We start from the raw sequence: 16,716 nt of genomic DNA on the forward strand, positions 1-16,716 counted from the left end.
ATACTGGATTGACGTTATCTTCGGGCCCTTAGACGGCACTGCATCACATACAGGAATGCTACTGTAATGGAAATCACAACATGGGCTCAGGAATACTTCCAGAAAACATTGTCGGTGAACTCAATCCACCGTGCCATTCGCCGTTGCCGGCTAAAACTCTATAGGTCAAAAAAGAAGCCATATCTAAACATGATCCAGAAGCACAGGCGTTTTCTTATTTAAAATGGACTGTGGCAAAGTAGAAACTGTTCTGTGGTCAGACGAATCAAAATTTGAAGTTCTTTTGGAAAACTGGGATGCCATGTCATCCGGATTAAAGAGGACAAGGACGACCCAAGTTGTTATCAGCGCTCAGTTCAGAAGTCTGCATCTCTGATGGTATGGGGTCGCATGAGTGCGTGTGGCATGGGCAGCTTACACATCTGGAAAGGCACCATCAATGCTGAAAGGTGTATCCAAGTTCTAGAACAACATATGCTCCCATCCAGACGTCGTCTCTTTCAGGGAAGACCTTGCATTTTCCAACATGACAATGCCAGACCACATACTGCATAAACCGACTCGACTCATAAAATAAAACCAGCTGGTGAACGAGTTGATGATTGTGTACAGATGATAACTGCGCCGCACTGAGGGCCATAGAAGAAAAAAACAAACAAAGTCACCACTTTATGTCATAATTTTGACTTTTTATCTTATAATTTTGACTGTCATAATTATGACTTATGTCATAATTTAAACTTTGTCAATTATTATTTGTCATAATTATGGTTTAGTATATCATAACCTTAAGACTCATAAATATGACGTCATAATTTTGACTGTCAATTTTGTATCTGATTATGCACATCATAATTATGACATAAGTACTTGTCATAAACATAACTATGACTTAGTATGTCATAATTTTGACTTTTTAATTTCATAATTAATTATGCCATAATTTTGACTTTTTATCTCACAAATTTGACTGTCATAATTATGATTTAGTATATGATTTCAACTTTTTGACTCATAATTATGACATGTCAATTTCAACTTTTTATCTGATAATTTTGACTTTGTCATAATTTTCTTTGAAGTATTTGACATACTAAGTCATAATGACATATACTTTTGACTTGTCATTACTTCTACTTTTTGTTATAATTTTGACTTTTTATCTCAGAATGTTTACTTTTTAATTTCATAATTATTACTTATGCCATAATTTCAACTTTTTATGTAAATTATTACTTGTTATGAAATAGTATATCATAATTTCAATTACTTTGTCAATTTCAACTTTTTATCTGATAATTTTAATGTTTTTGTCATAATTTTAACTTTTTGTAAGTAACTGACATACTAAGTCATTATGACATAAGTACTTGTGCCATAATTATGAATTAGTAATGTCATAATTTTGACTTTTTAATTTCATAATTATTACATATACCATAATTTCAACTTTTTATCTAATAATTTTTTGACTGTCATAATTGACTTGTCAAACATTTTATTCAACTTGTCAATTATTATTTGTCATAATTATGATTAAGTATATCATAATTTCAACTTTTTGACTCATAATTATGACTTATGTCATAATTTTGACTATCAATTTTGTCAGTTTCAAATTTTTATCTGATAATTTTGACTTTTTGGCATAATTTTTATTTAAGTAATTGACATACTGAGTCATGATTATAACATAAATACTTGTCAATTATGATTTAGTATGTAATAATTTTGACTTTTTATATCATAATTTTTACTTTGACATAATTGACTTTTTAATTTCATAATTATTACTTGTGCCATAATTTCAACTTTTTATGTAAAAATTATTACTTGTCATAATTGATTTAGTATATCATGATTTCAACTTTTTGACTCATAATTATGACTTATGTCATAATTTTGACTGTCAGTTTTGTCAATTTCAACTTTTTATCTGATAATTTTAACATTTTGTAAATAATTGCAAGTACTTGTACCATAATTAAGAATTATTAATGTCATACTTTTTACTTTTTATGTCATTACTTTGACGTCATTTTGAATTTTTGTCATAATTAAGACTTAAACTCATAATTATTACTACTTATTCATGTAATAATTATGATATAGTATGTCATAATTTTGAGTTTTATGTCATAAATATTTACAAATGCATTATTTTTTTTCTCAATGTGTTGAAGTAATATTGCAGCAAATATGAAAAGCAGGGTCATAACTGTGCCCAGAAACAACATCTGAGTTGAAACTAAATGAAGAAATATATATATGATGAGGCTGAATCAGTAGTAGTTCTGTTCAATAATGTGATTCCCAATGAATCTCTTGATTGACTCTGTGCTTCAGAAATCTTCTAGATCTAGATAGAAGAATCTTCTAGAATGTCAGAATTAAGGTTTGACCTCACGAAATCTAACAGCAGTTTCACTGTGACTGTGGTGTTTGACCAGCAGATGTCCTCAGTGTGTTACCTTCAAAACAGTGAATCATTTAGCGAAGCATCGGTTCAATTGATTCAAAGCGTCTCCCATCAGGAGAGCTGCAGGAGAGGTCAGAGGTCACAGGCAGGGTCAGTCAGTATAGATCAAGTCTGTGGTCAACAGTAAGACACGTTCATGTCTGGATCAATAACGCACACACACACACACACACACACACACAGATCGAAACTGTTTCATGTTGCTGTGAAAAACACAAAGATTGTCTCATTAATTACACATAATTTATCAAAAGACAATAAACTGAAGCATGGAGCCTGAATCAGTTTGAACATCACACGTGTGTTCATGTGAACTGAACTTTACCCATGAGGTGATTCTCACACTGAGGGTCAAAGGTCAAACTGAAGCTGGTTTGTGCTGGATCCAAATGGTTCTGGTGTTTCAGTTCTTTTTTGGACTTAATGACCCATACGATCCTTACATCACATACTATTCAATCATTAGATATTATAGTTTAAATGCTTTTCCTGCTTTATTAAGTTATTCATGCTGTGTCGTTATGGAGAATAAAATCCTTTATTTATATATATTATTATGGTTTTAAATATTTACATATATCTACATAAAGCTGTGGAAATTAAACAACAGCATTAGTCGCGCATGCACAGCAGTGCCCGTGTCAGGCCGCGCATGCGCGAATCTCCTACACGTGTTCGGCGCAGCCACAGAACTTTCCCAACAAGAAAGTTTGTCGGAGTTTCACACACCGGCCTGACTTCACTGCGCTGCGTTTACACTCTTGATTCGGGTGTTTATTCGGCACGATGCCGCCGACGATTCATCACAGTTCCGGTGAGTCCAGGCTCGGTTCTGCTGCTACAGGTGATGCATGCACGCGCTTCAGTTGCATCAGCTGATCGCTGCCCAAATCAATCTGATTCATGCAAATGATGATGTTATTATTAATTTTAGTGTGCGATGTGAGAGTCAGAGAGAAATGAAGATGTTATGGATCAGTTTGATGCAGCTTTGATCTCTTGTGTAACAGAAGCTGTTTGATTGTTTGTTTGTTTGTGTGCGCGTGCACGGACAGCAGTGCACGTGTGTCAGTCAGGCTGAAAAGATTTTGTTATTGATCTATGCCAGTGACGTCATCAGCCTGATCAGTGCATTGTATTTTTGCACACAAAAAAAAAATCACTGAAGATTATTTGCAACATTTTTTAAATCAACAACTTTGTTGTGAATTCGCGACTGATGAATCTTTTGCGACATTGAAACTGAAGTTATTGAACTGAATTGAATCAACATTGAAGTAATCTGAGTTGAATAATGATTTTCTTCTGTAGAACTGAACTGATCTGATTAATGACTCTCTTTATAGCAGAATCTGAATTTCTCTCATATTTGATGAATTTTTGCATCATTAATTCTGATATTTTCCTGTTTATCACTGTGAAGCTGATTTGAATCAATCTGTGTTGTATAAAGCTGACTTTATTGTGTGTGTCTGTGATTTGTGTGTCTCTCTGCGTGTGTTTGTCTCTTGTTTGTGTATGCACTTGTGTATTTGTATGTCTATATGTCTGTGTGTGTGTTTCTTTGTGTATGCATGTGTGTGATTTGTTTGTGTGTCTGTGTATTTGTGTATGTCTGTTTATTTGTATCTTTGTGCATCTGTGTGTGTCTGTATGTGTGTGTCTGTCTTTGTGTGTGCAGTTAGTGTCTCTGTGTGCTTGTCTCTTTGTGTGTGTGCGCATGTGTGTGTGTCTGTTTTATTTGTTTGTGTGTCTGTGTGGTTTTTTTGTGTCTCTCTTTGAGTATGCATGTGTGTGATTTGTGTGTCTGTGTATTTGTCTTTGTGTGTCTGTGTGTGTTTTGTATGTTTATTTGTGTGTATCTGTGTGTCTGTCTTTGTGCGTGTGTGTGATTGTTTGTGAGTGTCTGTATGCATGTGTGTGTATGTCTGTTTGTCTTTGTGTGTGTGTGTGTGTGTCTGTCTTTGTATATGCATGTGTGATTTGTGTGTCTCTGTGTGTCTGTGTATTTGTGTATGTCTGTTTATTTGTGTCTTTGTGTGTCTGTGTGTTTCTGTGTGTGTTTTGTATGTTTTATTTGTGTGTATCTGTGTGTGTCTGTCTCTTTGTCTGTGTGTGCAATTTGTGTCTGTTTTATTTGTTTGTGTGTGTCTATGTGTGTTGTTTTGTGTATGTCTGTTTGTTTGTGAGTGTCTGTATGCATGTGTTTATGTCTGTTTGTGTCTTTGTGTTTATTTGTGTGTATGTCTGTATATGTGTGATTTGTTTGTCTTTGTGCGTGTGCAATTAGTGTCTGTGTCTCTGTGTTTGTGTTTTTCTGTTTTATTTGTTTGTGTGTCTGTGTATGTCTGTTTATTTGTAAGTGTCTGTATGAGTGTGTGTGTGTGTGTGTGTCTTTCTCAATTCAATTCAAGGTGTGCTTTATCGGCATGACAATTACAATGTTTTGCCAAAGCATTTCTAATTTTTTCTAACATCAGCATCTGTGTGTGTGTGTGTGTGTGTGTGTGTGTGTGTTGAGCAGGAAGAGCGTTGTCTCTCCGGGATGAACTCGTGCAGCTCCTGCAGCAGAGGATTCTGGTTCTGGACGGAGGAATGGGAACGATGATCCAGCAGAGGAACCTGGAGGAGGAAGATTTCAGAGGTCAAGAGTTCAAAGATCATCCCAAGAGTCTGAAGGGCAATAATGACGTCCTGAGCATCACTCAACCAGACGTCATCTACAGCATCCACAAGGTGTGTGTGTGTGTGTGTGTGTGAGTGAGCGCTTTAAAAGCCATTGAACTGATCTGAATCAGCGCGTCTGTGTGTCCGCAGGAGTATCTGGAGGCCGGCGCTGACATCATCGAGACGAACACCTTCAGCAGCACCAGCGTCGCTCAGCAGGACTACGCCATGGAGGATCTGGTGACCGTTGCTTTCATTTATGTGTTTGACATCAAGTGCTGAAATTCAGATATGACAATGAGTGTTTGGTTTCTGACCAATCAGAGCAGAGCAGCTCTCAGAGAGGCGGGGTTTAGAGAGACTGAATCTTTGAACGAAGCGTTTCAGACACTGAGTGAAAAGAGCTGATGCTGCAGTGGATATTATGAGACAATAAAGTGTTTTTGACACATAATAGGGGCACTTTAAAAGGTTAGTTCACCCAAAAATGAAAATAATGTCATTTATTACTCTCCCTCATGTCGTTCCACACCCACCTTCGTTCATCTTCGGAACACAAATTAAGATATTTTTGATGAAATCCGATGGCTCAGTGAGGCCCGAGCAATGACATTTCCTCTCTCAAGATCCATTAATGTACTAAAAACATTTAAATCAGTTCATGTGAGTACAGTGGTTCAATATTAATATTACAAAGTGACGAGAATATTTTTGGTGCGTCAAAAAACAAAATAGCGGCTTAATTAGTGATGGCCGATTTTAAAACAAGTTTCGGAGTGTATCAAATAATGATTCGGATCGCGTGTCAAACCGCCAAACTCCTGAAATCACGTGACTTTGGTGCTCCGAACCGCTGATTTGATACGCTGATTCATAACGCTCCGAATCTTCCTGAAGCAGTGTTTTGAAATCGGCCATCACTAAATAAGTCGTTATTTTGTTTTTTTTTGGCGCACCAAAAATATTCTCGTGTCTTTATAATATTAATATTGAACCACTGAACTCACATGAACTGATTATTAGTACATTAATGGATCTTGAGAGAGGAAATGTCATTGCTGGCTATGCAGGCCTCACTGAGCCATCGGATTTCATCAAAAATATCTTAATTAAAAATATCTTAACAAAACGATGGTCTTACAGGTGTGGAACGACATGAGGGAGAGTAATAAATGACAGAATTTTCATTTTTGGGTGAACTAACCCTTTAAATGAAAGTGGATTATTGGTTCATCAGTAACGTGTGGCGGTTGTTGTGTGTCAGGCGTATCGGCTGAATAAGGCGTCTGCTGAACTGGCGAGGAGAGCGGCTGATGATGTCACAGCACAAACAGGTCATTTTTTCATCAGTCTCTCGCATCATTATCTGTTGGTAGCGTGGCGTTTGTGACGTCGGTGTTGTTGTCTGCAGGTTGCAAGCGGTTTGTAGCAGGAGCTCTGGGTCCCACCAATAAAACGCTGTCTGTGTCACCGTCGGTGGAAAGACCTGACTTCAGGAACATCAGTAAGACTGAGTGTGTGCTTGTGATGAACGGTTGCAGCTGTTCTTCACGTGTGACGTGTGTGTGTGTGTGTGTGTTCAGCATTTGACGAGCTGGTGGAGGCGTATGCGGAGCAGGTGAAGGGTCTGCTGGATGGAGGCGCTGATGTTCTGCTGGTGGAAACCATCTTTGATACGGCCAATGCAAAGGTACAACGATCGGAGTGAGGAACACTGAAATAGATGATTATTAGCAGTGATAAATCAACTAAATTCATACTAAATATAAGTGCATGACATCACAGCGGAAAATACCAGTTCTTACATTTCAGAGTTTGTATGTTTACATGTTAGATGATGATTGTTTTTTTTTTGTGTATTATTTCTGTATTATGACTGATGTCTGTGTTTCCATCAGGCGGCTTTATTTGCCATCGACAAGCTGTTTGAGGAGAGTTATGAACCTCGACCTGTGCTCGTAAGTGTTTAACACTCGCTGTACTTGATCTGCTCATCTGTTTCTCACATGAACGCACTGTGTGTGTGTGTGTTTTTGTGACATATCAGGACACAAATGTGTATAATGACATGGGTATTTCAATGACTTATGAGGACATTACTCCATGTCTCCACTTTTCAAAAGGCTTATAAATCACACAGAATGAGTTTTTGTGAGAAAGTAAAAGTGTGCACAGTTTCCTGTGATGGGTAAGTTTAGGGTTAGGGGGTAGTTTAGGGGGAGAGAAAATACATTCTGTACAGTATAAAAACCATTATGCCTATGGAATGACCCACAATTCACAGAAAAAAAAAACATGTGCGTGAGAGTGTGTGAGTGTTGTTTGTGTGTGTGCGTGAGTTTGCTCTTGTTGTAATGAGTGTTGTGAGAGTGTGTTGAGTTGTTAGAGCATTGTGGTGAGTGTTGAGTGTGTGCGTGTGTGTTGAGTGCGTGTGTGTGTTGAGTTGTGAGTGTGTGCGTGCTGAGTTGTGCGCATTGAGTTGTGAGTGCATGCGTGTTGAGTGCGTTGTTGAGTGTTGAGTGTGTTGTGCGTGCACGTTGTTGAGTGTTGAGTTGTGCGCACGTTGAGTTGTGAGTGCATGCGTGTTGAGTGCGTTGTTGAGTGTTGAGTGTGTTGTGCGTGCACGTTGTTGAGTGTTGAGTTGTGCTCGCGTTGAGTTGTGAGTGCATGCGTGTTGAGTGCGTGCGCGTTGAGTTGTGCGTGTTGAGTGTTGAGTGTGTTGTGCGTGCACGTTGTTGAGTGTTGAGTTGTGCGCGCGTTGAGTTGTGAGTGCATGCGTGTTGAGTGAGTTGTGCGTGTTGAGTGTGTTGTGCGTGCACGTTGTTGAGTGTTGAGTTGTGCGCGCGTTGAGTTGTGAGTGCATGCGTGTTGAGTGCGTTGTTGAGTGTTGAGTGTGTTGTGCGTGCACGTTGTTGAGTGTTGAGTTGTGCTCGCATTGAGTTGAGTGCATGCGTGTTGAGTGCGTGCGCGTTGAGTTGTGAGTGCATGCGTGTTGAGTGCGTTGTTGAGTGTTGAATGTGTTGTGCGTGCACGTTGTTGAGTGTTGAGTTGTGCGCACGTTGAGTTGTGAGTGCATGCGTGTTGAGTGCGTTGTTGAGTGTTGAGTGTGTTGTGCGTGCACGTTGTTGAGTGTTGAGTTGTGCTCGCGTTGAGTTGTGAGTGCATGCGTGTTGAGTGCGTTGTTGAGTGTTGAGTGTGTTGTGCGTGCACGTTGTTGAGTGTTGAGTGTGTTGTGCGTGCACGTTGTTGAGTGTTGAGTTGTGCGCGCGTTGAGTTGTGAGTGCGTGCGTGTTGAGTTGTGCGTGTTGAGTGTGTTGTTGAGTGTTGAGTTGTGCGCGCGTTGAGTTGTGCGCGCGTTGAGTTGTGAGTGCATGCGTGTTGAGTGCGTGCGCGTTGAGTTGTGCGTGTTGAGTGTTGAGTGTGTTGTGCGTGCACGTTGTTGAGTGTTGAGTTGTGCGCGCGTTGAGTTGTGAGTGCATGCTTGTTGAGTGCGTTGTTGAGTGTTGAGTGTGTTGTGCGTGCACGTTGTTGAGTGTTGAGTTGTGCGCGCGTTGAGTTGTGAGTGCATGCGTGTTGAGTGCGTGCGCGTTGAGTTGTGCGTGTTGAGTGTTGAGTGTGTTGTGCGTGCACGTTGTTGAGTGTTGAGTTGTGCGCGCGTTGAGTTGTGAGTGCATGCTTGTTGAGTGCGTTGTTGAGTGTTGAGTGTGTTGTGCGTGCACGTTGTTGAGTGTTGAGTTGTGCGCGCGTTGAGTTGTGAGTGCGTGCGTGTTGAGTTGTGCGTGTTGAGTGTGTTGTTGAGTGTTGAGTTGTGCGCGCGTTGAGTTGTGAGTGCGTGCGTGTTGAGAGTTGAGTTGTGCATAGTGTTGAGTTTATTGAGTGTATGTTGAGTTTTTTCAGTGTGAGCCTGTGTGTTAGGCCGTATATAATTGTGTGTGTGTGTGTGTGTGTGTGTGTGTGTGTGTGTGCAGATCTCAGGCACTATCGTAGATAAGAGCGGCCGCACACTCTCGGGTCAGACGGGCGAGGCGTTCGTCATCAGTGTGTCTCACACTCAGCCGCTGTGGTGAGAATCAGTCTGACCTCTTCATTCACTCCTCCTCACATCCTCCATCTTCAGTGAATCGTGTTTCTTCACAGATCCTCAGAGATGTTTGTGAGTGATATTGTGTCTCTGTCTGTGTTCCAGTATTGGTTTGAACTGCGCTCTCGGTGCGTCTGAGATGCGTCCGTTCATCGAAGCCATAGGCAAGAGCACCGGAGCGTTTGTCATCTGTTACCCAAACGCTGGTGAGTTCAGAACACGACTGATGCATATATGCAAATTTATGATGAAATGGAACATATGTGACAACAGTTTGAAGTAATTATACTGCACTCTGTATCACATGCACATGTTTACAGTATTCTGATCCGTGTGTTGGTTTTCAGGGCTTCCCAACACATTCGGAGGCTACGACGAGACACCTGCTGTCACAGCGTCACATTTAAAGGTAAAGCAGCGTTACACACACCCTCCTGACGCGTGCGAATGTGCCCGAAGGAGTTTCTCATTACACACGTTATGTTCCCACAGGAGTTTGCTGTGGACGGTTTGGTGAATATTGTTGGCGGCTGCTGCGGAACGACACCCGATCACATCCGGTGTGTGAGAGTGATTCATCCTTGAGTGTGTGTTGGTGTCGAGATCGCTGAACTCAAGGATGTGTGTGTTTTTCAGGGCAATTGCTGAAAGTGTGCGTCACGTCAAACCCAGAGTTCCTCCTACAGATGTGTACAGTGATTATATGCTGCTGTCAGGTGCGTCTGCCTTCATCTTTAAACCGCTCTGCCTCACCTGGAATTAACACTTGCATATTAACCTGTTTAAATGTCTGAAATGATTTTAATTTGTGAATGCTGTGCAATACAGACCTCTTTTTAAAGGGACGCTTAGGACATTATTGCAGAATCACGTCAGAAAATGAAAGTGTTCCAGTTTACTGTAAAGCTCTTTTTTAATTTTATACAAAATATGTATTTTACAAAACAATTCGGAATCAAAAATTGCTATAAAATCAAAGTCCTTTGCCTATCCAAGTTGTGTTCCAAATTTGAAGTCGATATCACAAAAATTTTTAGGCGTTTTCAGGGACACTCGCTCTCAATTTAATGCATTTCCTGTCATTAATTAATATCTGTCACAATATGGAACTTTGATATGTGTTTTGCAAAGTTTAGAAAAAAATTTGAATATAAAATAGCACAGTAAATTTTGTAATATGACACATGACTCCACCAACTAGTGGGAGGAGCTTGCTGCAAGGTGTTAATGTACCGTTTCCATGGTAAGGCCTTGTCCAAATTCTAAACTTATTTCACAGGATTCATTTTGAGAGTTTAAGCTTTTGAACAATACCTAATTTATGATGATTTATGATGAAATGTGATGGGGAAAAAAGGCAGAAAAAGGCGGAAAAAGTGTCAGAATGCTGACAGTTATCAAGTTAAATAATATTAATAATAATAATAATGAACGATTGTTTGCATATGTGACATTGTGTTTTTTGGCTCAGGTTTGGAGCCGTTCAGGATTGGTCCGTACACAAACTTTGTGAACATCGGGGAGCGCTGTAATGTCGCCGGGTCACGCAGGTTTGCCAAGCTCATCATGGCTGGACAATATGAGGTTCGTTCCTTAACCCTCTGGAGTCTGAGGCTGATTTGGGGCCTGGAGAGGTTTTGACATGCCCTGACATTTGTGCTTTTTTCATTTGTTCATAAACATTAATGACACAAGTGTCATTACACTGTATTCAGCACAAACTAGGCTACAATAATATGTGAGGAACATGTATGTACATGTTTGTGTTTTTGAAGGAATAATGTTTATGCGTGGTTATTGAAAAAACTAAAAAATTAAGTCACTGAAATAAGGCCAAAAAAAGTATATTAAATCTGTATTGACAAGACTTCTGGGTATTGGAGGTTGTAGACTAGAGTTTTTGCTTCAGAATTCTGTAAAAATTATGTTGCCTATTCCTTCATATAAAACAATATATTGATTTAGTTTTTGTAAGACACCTTTTGTCAAGAAACACAGTATGCATGGAGGCATGAATGATCATGAATAATGGGCCATTTACACCTGAGAAGACAAAATAATCACATAATAATGAACTGAAATGACTTTCATATTAATGAGGCCTTTCAGTCAGGTAGGCTGTGGAAAAACCCTCTGTAATCATGTCTCAGCTCATCATAAACAGCAATACTGTGAAATATTATTACAATTTAAAATAATGGTATTCTATTATATTCTTTAAAATATCATGTATTTCTGTGATGCAAAGTATCTGAACAATTATGTTACCTCTGTGGCATTTCATATAGGCTTTTAGCTTAAAAGCATGCACATTTGGAGAAATATTGATGGATTCTTATATATTTGTCAATATTCTATACTGAGGAGTAATATTTATTCAATATTGTCATCACTATGAGTGCTGGATACTGTTTTCAATTCATACTTGCAGCCGGAGGGCGCTCTCTGTACACCTTTAGGCCACAAATTCATATAAAGAAGAAAAGGAACTAATGGCATGTCTTCTAGAGATCGCTAACCATGGCTTTAACATCCAGATAAACACTTTTCAGGACAATAAATACACGATTGAGACGATGAATGCATGAATTGCCTCTGAATTTGCGTCTGAATAGCTCTAGCTCCGTGGGCGTGGCCGCATTAGTGGATAATGAGCTGAATCACGGACTTCTGACATGGCTCTCTTTTCATACAGATTACATAAACACAGAATGTTTGTTTTTGACTTGCACGATTTAAAACCTGACATTTCAATGTTTCTTTAGACATAAGTGTCATTTTTTTGTCATTAGTATTCATAAGTTACAGTTCATTTTCTGAGAACTATCAGATTGGACTTCGTTCAGAGGCAGACGAGAGATCACGCATCATGTTAGTTTTCTTTATTTTACAAAAAGCACAACATTGTGTTTTTACTCTGAGTGTACACAAATAAAAGACATTCTATAGTTTCAATTGATATATTACTTGTGTCTCTATGACAAGAAATTACGGAGTATTTTAAGTCTGTTTTTCTGCAATGTGAAAAAAATCCTGCAAATTAACGGACTCCAGAGAGTTAAAATATATATCATGCAAGCCGTTGACAGACTGCTGGACATTTATTGGACGATAAAGTCAGCATGTAAAGAATGTTGCATATCTTTTCATCTCTATTGTGGCATGTATTTGAGTGCTTCGCAAACAAGAACAAATGTAGAGCGGGGCTTGATTTTTGTCTGTGGGGAATTGATTGTATGGTTGTGGTTTGCTATTGGCGGATCTCATGTGAGTGACAGGTTGCCCCGCCCTCATCATCAGAGAACAGAAGAGATGCTGCAAGAGGGAGGAGAAGATATTCTGATTCAAGATTACCAGGAACATGAATTTAAAACAAAAATGATTCCATTAAAAACAAAAAAACAAGAGTTGTAGGTTTTGATTTCATGGGAATTTTATCCGTGAGCTGCTCTAGATTGACAGTCTCTCTCTGTGTGTGTGTGTGTAGGAGGCGTTGAGCATCGCTAAAGCTCAGGTGGAAATGGGCGCTCAGGTTCTGGACATTAATATGGACGAGGGGATGCTGGATGGAGCCGCTGCGATGAGCCGCTTCTGTAAACTCATCGCCTCTGAACCCGACATCGCCAAGGTGAAGCTGCAGCCATTATCAGCCTTATTCAATTAAAGTTTCAAGAGATCTAATGGAATCTTCTGGAAATTGCATATGAAATACTATCTATAATAAACCTTTGCTGCGTGTATATTGTGGTGACCCTATTGTGCCGCAGGTGCCGCTGTGCATCGACTCGTCGAACTTCGCAGTCATCGAGGCGGGGTTAAAGTGCTGTCAGGGCAAATGCATCGTCAACAGCATCAGCCTGAAGGAGGGCGAAGAAGAATTCCTGCGCCGCGCCCGACAGGTCCGACGCTACGGCGCCGCTGTGGTCGTCATGGCGTTTGATGAAGATGGACAGGTGGGATACAAACGGTTTACAATTCGATTTGATTTGATGTGTTGTGTGCGTAAATCATAATTATTTCTTAAAGAAAAGTTTCTTATTTGACGGGATATTGAAATATGTAACCTAACCTTTGTAAACTACTTGCTAAATTGTTGGTATGATTTTGAGAATAAAGCCCCTGCTCGTGTGTTTTCTGTGTCTCTAGGCGACAGAAACGGATGAGAAGGTGCGGATCTGTTCACGTGCTTATCACCTCCTGATCAGTAAAGCGAGCTTCAACCCCAATGACATCATCTTTGACCCAAACATCCTGACCATCGGAACAGGCATGGACGAGCACCGCATGTACGCCGTCAACTTCATCAAAGCCACCCGGAGAATAAAGGTCTGTCGGACGGGTCATTGATGAACCGGTTCTGGCTGAAGGATCTCTGTGTTAATGTTCTGTATGTGCGTAGGAGAATCTGCCGGGTGCGAGGGTCAGCGGCGGCCTGTCCAACCTCTCCTTCTCCTTCAGAGGGATGGACGTCATCAGAGAGGCCATGCATGGAGCCTTTCTCTACCACGCCATCAAGGTGCAGCTGCATCACATCATCAGACCTGAAACTCCATGGATGAGAAGATTTATGTTTGTACAAACTCATGAGCAGCAGTAAGTGTGTGTGTGTGTGTGTGTTCAGGATGGGATGGACATGGGAATCGTGAACGCTGGCAATCTGCCGGTGTATGACGACATCGATAAAGAGCTCCTGCTGCTCTGTGAGAACATCATCTGGAACAAAGACCCAGATGCCACAGAGAAACTCCTGCTGTACGCACAGGTACTGTAGAACCAGAACCATCCACTCTGAACCAGAACCAGAGACCACCACAATCCGCTCTAAACCAGAACACAATCCGCTCTAAACCAGAAACAAAGACCGGCACAATCCGCTCTAAACCAGAACCAAAGACCGGCACAATCCGCTCTAAACCAGAACCAAAGACCGGCACAATCCGCTCTAAACCAGAACCAAAGACCGGCACAATCCGCTCTAAACCAGAACCAAAGATCGGCACAATCCGCTTTAAACCAGAACCAAAGACAGGCACAATCCACTCTAAACCAGAACCCAAGACAGGCACAATCCACTCTAAACCAGAACCCAAGACCGGCACAATCCGCTCTAAACCAGAACCAAATATCGGCACAATCCGCTTTAAACCAGAACCAAAGACCGGCACAATCCGCTTTAAACCAGAACCAAAGACCGGCACAATCTGCTCTAAACCAGAACCAAAGATCGGCACAATCCGCTTTAAACCAGAACACAATCCGCTTTAAACCAGAACCAAAGACCGGCACAATCCGCTCTAAACCAGAACCAAAGACAGGCACAATCCACTCTAAACCAGAACCCAAGACCGTTACAATCCGCTCTAAACCAGAACCCAAGACCGGCACAATCCGCTCTAAACCAGAACCAAAGATCGGCACAATCCGCTTTAAACCAGAACCAAAGACCGGCACAATCTGCTCTAAACCAGAACACAATCCGCTTTAAACCAGAACCAAAGACAGGCACAATCCACTCTAAACCAGAACCAAAGATCGGCACAATCCGCTCTAAACCAGAACCCAAGACCGGCACAATCCGCTCTAAACCAGAACCAAAGACAGGCACAATCCACTCTAAACCAGAACCAAAGATCGGCACAATCCGCTTTAAACCAGAACCAAAGACCGGCACAATCCGCTTTAAACCAGAACACAATCCGCTTTAAACCAGAACCAAAGACCGGCACAATCCGCTCTAAACCAGAACCAAAGACAGGCACAATCCACTCTAAACCAGAACCCAAGACCGTTACAATCCGCTCTAAACCAGAACCCAAGACCGGCACAATCCGCTCTAAACCAGAACCAAAGATCGGCACAATCCGCTTTAAACCAGAACCAAAGACCGGCACAATCTGCTCTAAACCAGAACACAATCCGCTTTAAACCAGAACCAAAGACAGGCACAATCCACTCTAAACCAGAACCAAAGATCGGCACAATCCGCTCTAAACCAGAACCCAAGACCGGCACAATCCGCTCTAAACCAGAACCAAAGACAGGCACAATCCACTCTAAACCAGAACCAAAGATTGGCACAATCCGCTTTAAACCAGAACCAAAGTCCGGCACAATCTGCTCTAAACCAGAACCAAAGATCGGCACAATCCGCTTTAAACCAGAACACAATCCGCTTTAAACCAGAACCAAAGACCGGCACAATCCGCTCTAAACCAGAACCAAAGACAGGCACAATCCGCTCTAAACCAGAACCAAAGATCGGCACAATCCGCTTTAAACCAGAACCAAAGACCGGCACAATCTGCTCTAAACCAGAACACAATCCGCTTTAAACCAGAACCAAAGACAGGCACAATCCGCTCTAAACCAGAACCAAAGATCGGCACAATCCGCTCTAAACCAGAACCCAAGACCGGCACAATCCGCTCTAAACCAGAACCAAAGACAGGCACAATCCACTCTAAACCAGAACCAAAGATTGGCACAATCCGCTTTAAACCAGAACCAAAGTCCGGCACAATCTGCTCTAAACCAGAACCAAAGATCGGCACAATCCGCTTTAAACCAGAACACAATCCGCTTTAAACCAGAACCAAAGACCGGCACAATCCGCTCTAAACCAGAACCAAAGACAGGCACAATCCGCTCTAAACCAGAACCCAAGACCGGCACAATCCGCTCTAAACCAGAACCCAAGACCGGCACAATCCGCTCTAAACCAGAACCCAAGACCGGCACAATCCGCTCTAAACCAGAACCCAAGACCGGCACAATCCGCTCTAAACCAGAACCAAAGACAGGCACAATCCACTCTAAACCAGAACCCAAGACCGGCACAATCCGCTCTAAACCAGAACCCAAGACCGGCACAATCCGCTCTAAACCAGAACCAAAGATCGGCACAATCCGCTTTAAACCAGAACACCATCCGCTCTAAACCAGAACCAAAGACCGGCACAATCTGCTCTAAACCAGAACCAAAGACAGGCACAATCCACTCTAAACCAGAACCCAAGACCGGCACAATCCGCTCTAAACCAGAACCCAAGACCGGCACAATCCGCTCTAAACCAGAACCCAAGACCGGCACAGTCCGCTCTAAACCAGAACCCAAGACCGGCACAGTCCGCTCTAAACCAGAACCCAAGACCGGCACAGTCCGCTCTAAACCAGAATCAGACTCTGAACCTGTCTATGAACAAAAAAAAAACAGATCTTGATATTAATGAATTCAATTTGTTGCAAACACTTGCAGCAATGTTGCCTTACTTGAGAAGTTACATGCCGCTGTTTTAATGTGATTTATTTGTACTTATCACACTTTAATGAAGGAGTGTTGATGAAACCCTTGTGTTAAAATTAATTTGGTGTCCAGGTAAAAAAAATGACCTGCTTTTTAAATTGATTCTAAGTCTCTCATTATGCTGTGCTATTGCCAAATATTGTGTTCAATCTTTTTGTCAGCTTGTTTTCTTTCAGTTAGCACAGG

General features: G+C 41.2%; 1 protein-coding gene across 2 annotated transcripts in view; it reads left to right on the forward strand.

The window, feature by feature from the left end:
- Positions 1-3,133: 3,133 nt before the first annotated feature.
- The window catches only part of mtr (5-methyltetrahydrofolate-homocysteine methyltransferase), a 34,846-nt gene continuing 21,263 nt past the window's right edge, over positions 3,134-16,716 (forward strand). Inside the window, exons 1-18 of one of the 2 annotated variants that reach the window (XM_067369788.1) lie at positions 3,134-3,323; positions 5,004-5,215; positions 5,297-5,386; positions 6,411-6,480; positions 6,558-6,650; positions 6,730-6,836; positions 7,045-7,104; positions 9,115-9,209; positions 9,333-9,433; positions 9,575-9,636; positions 9,720-9,787; positions 9,864-9,943; positions 10,699-10,811; positions 12,715-12,855; positions 12,995-13,180; positions 13,374-13,553; positions 13,627-13,743; positions 13,849-13,989. In XM_067369788.1, the coding sequence (XP_067225889.1) occupies positions 3,266-3,323; positions 5,004-5,215; positions 5,297-5,386; positions 6,411-6,480; positions 6,558-6,650; positions 6,730-6,836; positions 7,045-7,104; positions 9,115-9,209; positions 9,333-9,433; positions 9,575-9,636; positions 9,720-9,787; positions 9,864-9,943; positions 10,699-10,811; positions 12,715-12,855; positions 12,995-13,180; positions 13,374-13,553; positions 13,627-13,743; positions 13,849-13,989 (1,974 nt within the window). In that variant the 5' untranslated portion in view covers positions 3,134-3,265. The remainder of the gene's footprint in view (positions 3,324-5,003; positions 5,216-5,296; positions 5,387-6,410; positions 6,481-6,557; positions 6,651-6,729; positions 6,837-7,044; positions 7,105-9,114; positions 9,210-9,332; positions 9,434-9,574; positions 9,637-9,719; positions 9,788-9,863; positions 9,944-10,698; positions 10,812-12,714; positions 12,856-12,994; positions 13,181-13,373; positions 13,554-13,626; positions 13,744-13,848; positions 13,990-16,716) is intronic. The other variant, XM_067369789.1, reaches the window with a different exon arrangement.

The sequence above is a fragment of the Chanodichthys erythropterus genome, chromosome 19 (genome assembly GCF_024489055.1).
Source record: "Chanodichthys erythropterus isolate Z2021 chromosome 19, ASM2448905v1, whole genome shotgun sequence".
NCBI classification, from domain to species: domain Eukaryota; kingdom Metazoa; phylum Chordata; class Actinopteri; order Cypriniformes; family Xenocyprididae; genus Chanodichthys; species Chanodichthys erythropterus.